The sequence below is a fragment of the Salvelinus alpinus genome, chromosome 33 (genome assembly GCF_045679555.1).
Source record: "Salvelinus alpinus chromosome 33, SLU_Salpinus.1, whole genome shotgun sequence".
Lineage (NCBI taxonomy): Eukaryota > Metazoa > Chordata > Actinopteri > Salmoniformes > Salmonidae > Salvelinus > Salvelinus alpinus.
Window position 1 is genome coordinate 16,039,195 of NC_092118.1, and position 13,280 is coordinate 16,052,474.

Genomic DNA, 13,280 nt, shown 5'->3' on the forward strand with positions numbered 1-13,280 from the left:
TGTGTATGACTGGGCTAGCACATACAGGCGTCAGGTCCTTTAGTTGGCACTGCCTCACCAGTGACATGTCCCAACAGTGATCCATGTGTTTTGCTTTGGGAAGAGGTGAATCATGGGTAGAAGGTTGTTCTCTTACTCAGTATGACATCCCATGGGACTCGGTGACAGTGGAGGTGCCTTGAGCATTAGGAGGAAGACACAGAGCCCAGCTCACCCCATTCTACCAAACCCCCCTGGGGTTTACTCTGCCCTACACGGTCTCTCAGAGTCTCTCTCTACAACTATACAGTCCATTCTACCAAACCCCCTGGGGTTTACTCTGCTCTACACGGTCTCTCAGAGTCTCTCTCTACAACTATACAGTCCATTCTACCAAACCCCCTGGGGTTTACTCTGCCCTACACGGTCTCTCAGAGTCACCCTCTACAACTATACAGTCCATTCTAACAAACCCTCCTGGGGTTTACTCTGCCCTACACGGTCTCTCAGTCACTCTCTACAACTATCCAGTCCATTCTACCAACGTTCAGGACCTTATCTCTCAGTCAGGATGAATGTTGATGTCTCCAGGGCATATTGGATGGAAGTACTCACTGTAGTGTTTTTGCTGACTTTAATGTAGTATTCACTTTAGTCAACTGTAAATACTACAGTATACAGTTCACTATAGTATAAATACTGTAGTAAAATAACTGTGGTATATACTAAAGCAATTAATGTAGTGTTTTTGCATATTGTTGTAAACTGTAGTATTTACTGTGGTGTTTTTGTTTTATTATCTTTGACTTAGAAGTGGAGGCTTTCTGCTTGAGGGAACCTACTGAGAAAATGTTCCATAACCTGTAGGTAGGTAGTACTGAGGTCTGAACGAATAGTTCAAGCTTCTGCTCTTTTCTGTAACCTGTAGGGAACACAATATACGGTCTATACTTGGCATGTACGTTTCTCACTTATTGGAGGCACAAATTGGGATATGGGGAGGGGAATGAGCAGGGTACATGCAAATTAAACACTGTAGTATATAGTAAGTATCCTTGCGGGATGGCTCATAGGAGCAGGAGCGTGAGGCAGCTTGATGTACAAGTACACCCCCTGGACGGGACACTAGTCTATATCGCAGGGCCTTACCCCCAATCTATCTCCTTAATGCTGAGTGTCAAGCAGAGACGCATCGGGTCCCATTTTTTTAAGTCTTTGGTATCACTCGGCCAGGGATCAAAATCCCAACCTTCCAATCTCAGTGCAGACACTAACCACAAGGCCACTGAATTGCAGTATATACTATAGTTTTAAAAAACGGTAGTGTTTTGCAGAATGTAGTGTTTTTGTGAATATTACTATAGTATTGGCTACAGTGTTTTTTTTGCAGAGAATGCTGTAGTACTACAGTTTACTACAAAATTCTATGTTAAGTTCCACAGATGATTGAGTGATACTACAGTTTAGTAGTCTACAGTATACTACAGTTTGTTATAGAATGCTATAGTAAGTACTGTAGTATCTTATATCCTAGTAAACTAGTATTTTTTTTTCATGTGGGTGTGCACAGGTGTTAAATTGTGCCGGGTCCTGCCGGGCCCGAGAACAGGCACTATGATCCAAATGAGAGCTGAGAACCGGTACCTTTCGCTAGCCTATTTGAATTATCTAATTGAAAAACTGTTGTCTACGTTTAAATTTTCCACAGCCAACAACATGAGTAGGCTAAGCAACAGCAAACTCAGACAACCCCATAGTAGAATAGTTTACCTATTCAATTGTTCAGCCTGTCGCATTCAATGCGAGAAAATAATATTCCTTTCAAGGCGCATTCAAATTGCGAGTATATGCCCAGTCACTGTAGCCTACAACGTTCTAAATGAAGTCGCGGGGAAAAAACACTTATTTGAAAGCAGTCGATGGCCACTGTTAAAAGAGGAGGATCGCTGAGCTTTCTAGTGTTACTACTCTTATTTCTCAAATCCAATAAATGAGTAAAATACACCATTTTTGAACCAGAGTTTTGAGCAGATAGATGGTTTATGCGCGTTAGCGGGTACCTATGGCATTGAATGCATAGAGAAGGGTGGGGCTAAATGTAACACGGGTCATCTGTAATAGGTAGGTCTACACTATATTCACAGTACGTCAATCTTGTTTGGCTGAGTGACAGTAGAATGTTTTTTGGGTGGACATTCAAGTCATAATGTTGCTATAACTAGCAACAAGATAGCCTAATGTTTAGACTTTGATCTAGCTAATGATTAGCCCAATGGGGTAAGTGAGCAACCCCCAGCCTATTTATTTATAGCCGGTGGGCTGCATCAGGTGATCATTATTTCTAAATAACATACCTGCCTGATCATATGGACTAATAAAGTCATATTGGGCTCATTTCTGGAGGGGAAATGATATTGTCAGCATCATTTTATTTTCATTCATTTTGGAGTAGGATGTCCTTTTATGTCTCAGTCATTTCCCCCCAAATATTGATCCATCCGCGACCTGTAATATGTGCTATTGTCAGTATATATTGAGGCTAGTATATTATACTCAACAAAAATAAACAACATGCAACAATTTCAATTTTTTTGCTGAGTTACGGTTCATTTAGGGAAATCAGTCAATTGAAATAAATTCATTAGGCCGCACAATTGGTCCAGCGTCGTCCGGGCTTGGCCGGGGTAGGCAGTCATTGTAAATAATACTTTTTTCCTAAACCGACTTGTCTAGTTAAATGAAACATAAATAAAATAAAAAGTATATATTATATCCCCCCCACCCTCTGAACTAGGGACCCTTCACCACTCAAATACCAATTTAACCACGGGGTATGCCATACACACAGGTCATCATGACTACTGCATGAACAGGACTTGTCGACAGAAGGATATCTCGACATGACTGGTGTTTAAGAGGTATTTCACCAATACCTCATCCTTCTATTACATAAGCTTTGCCCATGCCGGTACACAAAACATTATGTTGACACAGAGAAAGAGAGAGAGCTTTTTAGGAGGGAAGTTATATTGTTGGGCCCAATCCCATTCTAAATCCACAAAGCTTCAAACATCCAATTGACTGAACATTGGCCAGAGCCAGGACTTGTTGGATTCTCAGAATATAACGGTGATGACAGGAACAGGAAGACACAATGACATAGCTTCCTGTGACATCCTGCCCTGACAGCTCTGTGGAGTGTGGATTTCCGGCAATTCTGGTACTGTGTCAAGTGGAGTGTTCGGTCTTGTGCCAGTTTTGACTGGTGATAAAGAGAGAGAGACAGATGGAGAGAGAGAGCCCGAGAAAGACATTCCATAAAAGCTCTAGACTATTATTATTAATATATATATATTTTTTTTTTAACGTCTCTACAAGAGGTTTTTGTTTACCTTGTCCTTTTAATTAGGCAGCACTACTTCATCAGTGTAAACAGCGATGCCACATAAATCACTGGCCCACTTGTGCCATTTCATTTAGTTCTGCTTAATTAGCCCTGCTAATTGCTTGCATATTCAAAATAAATTGGTAGATTACAATATTTATGGCGTTTATTAGGAGTTGGAGGATAGCTCAGAAGAACAAAAATTGCTTTTGCAGATGCTCTCATATCACCATCACCAGAAGCTAGTAGTTCACGGCTCATTGTGGAAGAAACCAACAAATACACGCTGTATCCATCAAATCACCATCTCTCTATACCTCTCTCCCAACACTTATCTGTTGTGAAGAAGAGAATCTGTTCCTATTAAATATGAAAGTGGAGGTACGCGAGCGAGTGATGGAGGGGAGATGACAGCGTGCCTGTTCTGCTTAGACTCAGCTGGACATCCAGCGGGGCTCCCAGGGGAGAGCAGAGCTACGGTCAGGTTGGAAGAGCGCCCACTCTGTGCAGGAGGAGAGGAGGTGGGGGTTAGGGGTGGGTGGCCAATGTGTGTGAGTGAAAGATAACAGGCAGCGGGCTGCGCGTTCAAAGGCAGCGGAGCCATTTGAGGCTCATGAAAGAGGCCTGTCAGGGAGGTTATCAGCCGTGGAGCAGCGGAGGGGAGGCCAGAATTGGGGGGGGGGTGAAGCACTGTGGGGTGACAAGCCATCACAGGGGACAGGTCTTTCACAGAGAGAGAGACAGAACCATGGGGCCAGGGCATGGACCAGGCTCACCAACCACTCCGTTAACTCCTCTTTAAACAAACTGCAGCAATACTACTGGAACGAAACTGATTCAATGATTTACTTAAGAATAGAAGAGCTTTCTCTGGGTCATTAAGTCCTTGAAGAGTCATTAAAAACCCATAAAGCGGTGTGTGTTGCTCCTCAGGACCTGGCTCAGGGCTCTGACAGCATCTCCTGTTATCTCGCCTGCAGTAAGTGCAGTGGGTTAGGCTGGCTAGCAGCCAACCTCATGGTGTTTAACAGGCAGCAACTGGGCCTACGGATTAAGTAACACTGGCTCTCTAGCCAGACACAATGAGGCACTACTCAGATTTCCAATGGCTGCCTGTTCAATGTCTGGGTGTATTAGTGTGTGTGGTGTGGATATTGAACATGGACACACACACACACACACATGGTCTGTACATACACATGCAAGTGTGTGTACCCCCACCCACCCGCGCACACACACACACACACCCTCAACGCACAAAATACACCACCACACATACCAACCCCTATCACACAGAGGCTCTCTTCATATGGTCAAATTTTAATGGATCTTCCTCACTCCCCAGGTCTCATCCATCACAAAGTCCATGCCTGAGTGGGAAGGGGGGGGGGCAGCGAGGATGAGTGATTAACCGAACGGCATGTACACAACGTCCCAACAAGGGAGGGAATTTACATTCCATTGCATATCTGCCAAGAGATAACCCAACAGAGAATAATAAGCGAGGACCTGTAAAACCAACAACATGTACTGTATGTGTATATGCACTAGGCAGGGAGGCAGGCTGCCCCACACGACAGGGACAGCTAAGGAGAGGAGGTGGTTTACATGCAGGCGGCATTACAGTTCTGTCCCTTATACAGCTCTAATGAAGACAAACAGCGCTTTATTCAAATGGCATTACAGCGTTCAGCTAGGGAGAGATAAGGGTAGCTACATTATGGTGCTTGTTTAATACCTCTTATACACCCACTCTGCACTATTTATGGGGGTGCATTTTTCTTCATTAACCGTTACTATTTTGCGTGCCGACACTTTAATTCCGCAAACAAACGTCTAAATATAAACAGAATCTATGTGGCGTCTTCAAGCGGCTGAAAACCACAGAGGAAATCTGAAGAGCGAACAATATCATTATTCATCTATTGAAATGGGGGTTTAAAATGCAAACAATTTAACTTCACCAACAGAATATGAAACACATCATATACACAATATCTGAAGCTAGGTGGAAAGTACCTTCCTAACACACCCAATGGTGACAGACAAGTCATTAAGGTGACAGCCAGAAGAAAGGGACTGTCCATCATCCTGACCCTTGGCCTGGGTCGATGATCTGTCCTGAGTGATCTGAGACTTCTGGCTGAGGTACCGGCTCATTCAACCCCCCCATCTCTATCTGCAGTCGCCAGGGTCGCACAACGATGACACACTTCTTACAGTGCTCTGACAATGATGATCTAATCTTCAAACAGCCAGGATATAGAAGATAACGCGTAAGACCTAGGTCTACCAGAGCTGTCACCTTTAAGACCTAGGTCTATAGACCGTGTTAGAGCTGAGGCCCTTTTTATATGAAGTTCTTGAAATGTCTGAGCTTTTTGATGATGAAGATGTCTAGAACAGAGCCAGTTCACAGCCAGGTCTTCACACAAGCTGAGAGAAAGGGAGGGGGTTCTTCTTTCAGAAAGCATTGTTTTATGACAGATCGTGAGAGAAGTCTCTCTCCGCCAAACACTGGGATGTCATTATGGGCTGAATGGAACAGAAAAAGGTTGAAGACAGGCAATAAATCAAAGCACTTCTCCAACCCCAGTCTTCCTCTTTGAAGGATAACTTCAGCGCGCTAACCTCTGTTCTCCCACAGCAAACATCACTTTGACATCCCGAGCAAATGAAATGAATCACCATCAAATGAAATAATGTGAGAGGAGTGTTTGTAAATAGCATCCTAATAAACTCGTCTTAGTGCTGGATGAAAGACAAAATAATGAGGGGAGAGACATGAATGAAAGAAAGCAACATCCGTTTTCCTGACAGCTGAAAGAGACCAGCAGTATGAAACAGAGAAACGTAGAAAAAGTAAATATGGACAGATAGAAACAGAGGGACAGAGACCAGCCCGGGTGTTGTGTGTTAGTGGTACCTGTGAGTGATTTAGAGGTGTTGTCCTTCCTTGACTCTGGTTCTGATCCACTGCCACTTACAGAGCCCTTGTAGCTAATGCAGTCAGAACAGAGCAGAGCTGTTCAAAGAATACACAAAAGGAGGAAGAGGTAAAGAAAAAAACCTTTAAAGGATTTTTTTTATATTTGGTATAGTATCGTTTCAAATCGAGGAAAGGTGTTGGTTTTTCCTCTGCTCTTTTTGTTTGTTTGTGTTTGTCTTCCAAAACCAGAGTTTGTCCTGGAACGGCCCTGTTCAGTTATGGCTGTGTTTGCTATGCTGGAGCTCTCTAAACCACAGTTGACATTCAGTAACATTGAGACAGACAGACAGACAGACAGATGCACACATACAGTTGAAGTCGTAAGTTGACATAAACCTTAGCCAAATACATTTAAACTTAGTTTTTCACAATTCCTGACATTTAATGTCAAAAAATTCCAAATTCCCTGTTTTAGGTCAGTTAGGATCACCACTTTATTTGAAGAATGTGAAATGTCAGAATAATAGTAGAGAATGATTTATTTCAGCTTTTATTTCTTTCATCACATTCCCAGGTGGTCAGAAGTTTACATAGACTAAATTAGTATTTGGTAGCATTGCCTTTAAATTGTTTGACATGGCTCAAACGTTTTGAGTAGCCTTCCACAAGCTTCCCACAATAAGTTTGTTGAATTTTGGCCCATTCCTCCTGACAGAGCTGGTGTAACTGAGTCAGGTTTGTAGGCCTCCTTGCTCGCACACGTTTTTTTAGTTCTGCCCACAAATTTTCTATAGGATTGTGGTCAGTACCTTGACTTTGTACCTTGACTTTGTTTTCCTTAAGCCATTTTGCCACAACTTTGGAAGTATGCTTGGGGTCATTGTTCATTTGGAAGACCCATTTGCAACCAAGCTTTAACTTCCTGACTGATATATTAAGATGTTGCTTCAATATATTGGGGCGGCAGATAGCCTAGTGGTTAGAGCATTGGACTAGTAACCGGAAGGTTGCAAGATCGAATCCCCGAGCTGACAAGGTCGTTCTGCCCCTGAACAAGGCACCCACTGTTCCAAGGCCGTCATTCAAAATAAGAATTTGTTCTAAACTGACTTGCTAGTTAAATAAAGGTCAAATGTAAAATAAATAAATAAAATAAATAAAAAATAAATATCCACATAACTTTCCTACCATATAATGCCATCTATTTTGTGAAGAGCACCAGTCCCTCCTGCAGCAAAGCACCCCCACAACATGATGCTGCCACCCCTTCACGGTTGGGATGGTGTTCTTCGGTTTGCAAGCCTCCCCATTTTTCCTCCAAACATAATGATGGTCATTATGGCCAAACAGTTCTATTTTCATTTCATCAGACCAGAGGACATTAACCCAAAAAGTACGATCTTTGTCCCCATGTGCAGTTGCAAACCGTAGTCTGTCTTTTTTATGGCGGTTTTGGAGCGGTGGTTTCTTCCTTGTTGAGCGGCCTTTCAGGTTATGTCGAAATAGGACTCGTTTACTGTGGATAGAGATACTTTTGTACCTGTTTCCTCCAGCATCTTCACAAGGTCCTTTGCTGTTGTTCTGGGATTGATTCACACTTTTCGCACCAAAGTACGTTCATCTCTAGGAGACAGAACGCATCTCCTTCCTGAGCGGTATGATGGCTGCGTGGTCCCATGGTGTTTATACTTGAGTACTATTGTTTGTACAGATGAACATGGTACCTTCAGGCGTTTGAAAATTGCTCCCAAGGATGAACCAGACTTGAGGTCTACAATGTTTTTTATGAGGTCTTGGCTGATTTCTTTTGATTTTCCCATGATGTCAAGCAAAGAGTCACTGGGTTTGAAGGTAGGCCTTGAAATACATCCACAGGTACACGTCCAATTGACTCAAATGATGTCAATTAGCCTATCAGAAGCTTCGGAAGACATTACATAATTTTCTGTGATTTTCCAAGCTGTTTAAAGGCACAGTCAACTTAATGTATGTAAACTTCTGTCCCACTGGAATTGTGATACAGTGAATTATAAGTGAAATAATCTGTCTGTAAACAATTGTTGGAAAAACGACTTGTGTCATGCACAAAGTAGATGTCCTAACCGGCTTGCCAAAACGATTGTTTGTTAACAAGAAAATTGTGGAGTGGTGTATGTAAACTTCTGACTTGAACTGTACATGCACACATACACTACATGACCAAAGGTATGTGGACACCAGCTCGTCGAACATCGCATTCCAAAATCATGGGCATTAATATGGAGTTGGTCCCCCCTTTGCTGCTGTAACAGCCTCAACTCTTCTGGGAAGGCTATCCACTAGATGTTGGAACATTGCTGCGGGGACTTGCTTCCATTCAGCCACAAAAGCATTCATGAGGTCGGGTACTGATGTTGGGCGGTTAGGCCTGGCTCACAGTCGGCATTCCAATTCATCCCAAAGGTGTTCGATGGGATTGAGGTCAGGGCTCTGTGCAGGCCAGTCAAGTTCTTCCACACCGATCTCGACAAACCATTTCTGTATGGACCTTGCTTTGTGTGCGGGAGCATTGTCATGCTAAATCAGGAAATGGCCTTCCCCAAAACCACAGAATTGTCTAGAATGTCATTATATGCTGTAGCGTTAAGATTGCTCTTCACTGGAACCTTACCGTTGGCAAAATGCATTCGGGCAGGAAGCCTTATCGTAGCATCCGCCAAACGCAGATTCCTCCGTCGGACTGCCAGATGGTGAAGCGTGATTCATCACTCCAGAGAGCGCATTTCCACTGCGCCGACGCTTGGCACTGCACATGGTGATCTTAGGTGATCTTCAAGAAGGCCATTATATTGCCAATGTTTGGCTATGGAGATTGCATAGCTGTGTGCTCAATTTTATACACCTGTCAGCAATGGGTGTGGATGAAATAGCCAAATCCACTGATTTGAAGGAGTGTCCACATACCTTTGTATATGTAGTGTATACTATATATGAATGCATGAGAACACACAAACACAGTCATGCTCCCTTAACTACCATACACCATAGGTCTCTCCCAAGTCACAGGTTGACGTTTATTGTTATGAATCTTCCCCTGGAACTGACTGATTTCCGCTAGATGGGACAGCTGCAAAGTCAAAATTGGATATATCGTAAAAATGTCTGAAAACTAAAATTTGCTTTTTGGTCTTAATCAAAATGTCCAGTTGGCAGTGTGGTTAAGGTTAGGGTTATGTTTAAAATCAGATGGTATGACTTTGGTCACTAGCTGGTACAGCCACACTCTGCAGAGCTGCCTCCAGGGCAAGATTCATGACAATAAATGCCCAAGGCTAGACAGACACCCAGAAAAAGGCCCCACTCAGCAGACCAGACACCTGCAAATTAACTTACTGTTATGCTTCACGAGAGGGAAGGAAATGAAAATGAATAATGCCTTTCTGAAGATTATAAGATACCGGAAACCACGAAAGAAGCAGTAATCACATTGGTTAGTGCTGGAAAAGGGTACCAGGGCAATTAGTGGGATGGAGAGGGACAGCAGAACAGACAGAGTGACAGTAATGTAGGAGATGTAGAGCAGGAGGAGAGGAGTGTTACATACGTGCTCTCGTACCTGCGAAAGCCTTGGAGATGCGCTCTTTCTTCCACTCCCAGGGCTGGTCATACTCCTCCGGGGGCCTCTCGTCATCCTGCGGCAGCCGACTCTCTCTGGGGCAGCGGGGACGCTCGCCGTCCGAGTCCCCTCCGTTCTCCGCTGGCTCGTAGGGCGTGTCGTACAGGGGCAGAGACCTCAGTGACCCCTCCTTAGGTCCCCGGCCACCGCGGATCTCTGGCAAAGGAGAAGAGGGAGAGGAGGGGTAAGATATAACAGACTGTCAATGTGGGTAAAACGATACGAAGGGACTGTATGTGAATATTTATGTGAACAATCCAAGCAACATAGAAAAAAGACCAGCTATTATCAGCAGGTTCACTTCCAAAATATAATTTTCTCTACAAACAACACTAAGACAGCCATGATCCAACGTAGGCTAAAGGCAGTGAGATCCAGCTGTCTCTTTACGTACAATTGAAGTCGGAAGTTTACATACACTTAGGTTGGAGTCATTAAAACTCATTTTTCAACCACTCAACAGATTTCTTGTTAACAAACTATAGTTTCGGCAAGTTGGTTAGGACATCTACTTTGTGCATGACACAAGTAATTTGTCCAACAATTGTTTACAGACAGATTATTTCACTTATAATTCACTGTATCACAATTCCAGTGGGTCAGAAGTTTACATACACTAAGTTGACTGCGCCTTTAAACAGCTTGGAAAATTCCAGAAAATTATGTCATGGCTTTCGAAGCTTCTGATAGGCTAATTGACATCATTTGAGTCAATTCGAGGTGTACCTGTGGATGTATTTCAAGGCCTACCTTCAAAGTCAGTGCTTCTTTGCTTGACATCATGGGAAAATCAAAAGAAATCAGCCAAGACTTCATAAAAAACATTGTAGACCTCCACAATTCTGGTTCATCCTTGGGAGCAATTTCCAAACGCCTGAAGGTATCACGTTCATCTGTACAAACAATAGAACGCAAGTATAAAAACCATGGGACCACGTAGCCATCATACCGCTCAGGAAGGAGATGCGTTCTGTCTCCTAGAGATGAACGTACTTTGGTGCGAAAAGTGTGAATCAATCCCAGAACAACAGCAAAGGACCATGTGAAGATGCTGGAGGAAACAGGGACAAAAGTATCTCTATCCACAGTCCTATATTGACATAACCTGAAAGACCGCTCAGCAAGGAAGAAACCACTGCTCCAAAACCGCCATAAAAAAACAGACTGCGGTTTGCAACTGCACATGGGGACAAAGATCGTACTTTTTGGAGAAATGTCCTCTTGTCTGATGAAACAAAAACTGTTTGGCCATAATGACCATCGTTATGTTTGGAAGAAAAAGGGGGAGGCTTGCAAACCAAAGAAAACCATCCCAACCGTGAAGCACGGGGGTGGCAGCATCATGTTTTGGGGATGCTTTGCTGCAGGAGGGACTGGTGCTCTTCACAAAATAGATGGCATCATGAGGAGGAAAATTATGTGGATATATTGAAGCAACATTTCAAGACCGGCTATGAAAAGCCAACTGATATTTATTCCTGATTATTATTTGACCATGCTTGTCATTTATGAACATTTTTGAAAATCTTGGCTCTCTCAAATTCTCTCTTTCTCTCTCTCGGAGGACCTGAGCCCTAGGACCATACGTCAGGACTACCGGGCATGATGACTCCTTGCTGTCCCCAGTCCACCTGGCCTTGCTGCTATTCCAGTTTCAACTGTTCTGCCTGCGGTTATGGAACCACCACCTGTCCCAGACCTGCTATTTTCAACTCTTAATGATCGGCTATGAAAAGCCAACTGAAAATTATTCATGATTATTATTTGACCATGCTTGTCACTTATGAATATTTTGAACATCTTGGCATAGTTCTGTTATAATCTCCACCCGGCACAGCCAGAAGAGGACTGGCCACCCCTCATAGCCTGGTTCCTCTCTAGGTTTCTTCCTAGGTTTTGGCCTTTCTAGGGAGTTTTTCCTAGCCACCGTGCTTCTACACCTGCATTGCTTGCTGTTTGGGGTTTTAGGCTGGGTTTCTGTACAGCACTTCGAGATATTAGCTGATGTACGAAGGGCTATATAAAATAAACTTGATTTGAAGACATCAGTCAGGAAGTTAAAGCTTGGTCGCAAATGGGTCTTCCAAATGGACAATGACCCCAAGCATACTTCCAAGGTTGTGGCAAAATGGCTTAAGGACAGCAAAGTCAAGGTATTGGAGTGGCCATCAGAAAGCCCTGACCTCAATCCAATAGAAAATTTATGGGCAGAACTGAAAAAGCATGTGCGAGCAAGGAAGCCTACAAACCTGACACAGTTAAACCAGCTCTGTCAGGAGGAATGGGACAAAATTCACCCAATTTATTGTGGGAAGCTTGTGGAAGGCTACTCAAAACATTTGACCCAAGTTAAACAATTTAAAGGCAATGCTACCAAATACTAATTGAGTGTATGTTAACTTCTGACCACCTGGGAATGTGATGAAAGAAATAGAATCTGAAATAAATCATTCTCTCTACTATTATTCTGACATTTCACATTCTTAAAATAAAGTGGTGATCCTAACTGACCTAAAACAGGGATTTTTTACTAGGATTAAATGTCAGGAATTGTGCAAAACTGGGTTTAAATGTATTTGGCTAAGGTGTATGTAAACTTCCGACTTCAACTGTACCTAACCCCTGAGACTCAGGAGAGAGAGAGGAACCAAACATGGGACACCAACAGGCATGTTAATTATTGCTGTGTGGATCCTAATCAAACTCTATACCTGCTAATAGTGATTAGCGTAGCCAAGCAGCACACACACACACGTGATCAGGAAACACAGCTACAGATACCTGTGTGTGATGGAGTCAGGTCTATAGGCTTCTGTGATTAACAGTCTGTGTATGTTGATCCCCCTCTGGCTTCATAATGTTAAAGCTCCAGTCTCAGACTATGACCCATAGTGAGTAGCAGTAGCTCCAGGTTTAGAGCTATAGGAGGGTTAGCAGGGCATCCTGGGTGCATGTTGGGAGCTGGGTGTGATGAAAGCCTGCTCTAGCTGATGAGATGATGTGGAGAGAAAGAGAGAGGAGAGGAGCCTGGGGGGCCTGAGCACCTGTGAGTGTGTAAGGCATAGCCTGCCTGCCTGGCTGGCTGGCTGTCTGCATGCAGCACAGCGTCATCATCACTACAGCTAAACAGCCTCGCCTGGGGTCCCACACACCACGGAACAGAACGACAGGAGAATGCCCTTCCCCATCTTCTCACCTATATCTCCCTCACCCTCTTAGTTCCACTCCATTTCCTCTCTGTATCTCTCCCTCGCTCTCTGAGACATATATGAATGACATAAGGCAGGGTATAAATGCAAATTATATGCAGTGCTGTATAGTGTTCCCACCTA

General features: G+C 43.5%; 1 protein-coding gene across 8 annotated transcripts in view; it reads right to left on the bottom strand.

The window, feature by feature from the left end:
• Positions 1-13,280, bottom strand: part of LOC139563304 (SH2 domain-containing adapter protein F-like) — a 116,539-nt gene that overhangs the window by 21,705 nt on the left and 81,554 nt on the right. For 3 of the 8 annotated variants that reach the window (XM_071381892.1, XM_071381888.1, XM_071381887.1), the window contains exon 3: positions 9,889-10,104. In XM_071381892.1, the coding sequence (XP_071237993.1) occupies positions 9,889-10,104 (216 nt within the window). Of the gene's footprint in view, positions 1-6,290; positions 6,390-9,876; positions 10,105-13,280 lie in introns of all 8 variants that reach the window. The other 5 variants (XM_071381884.1, XM_071381889.1, XM_071381890.1 and 2 more) reach the window with 3 other exon arrangements.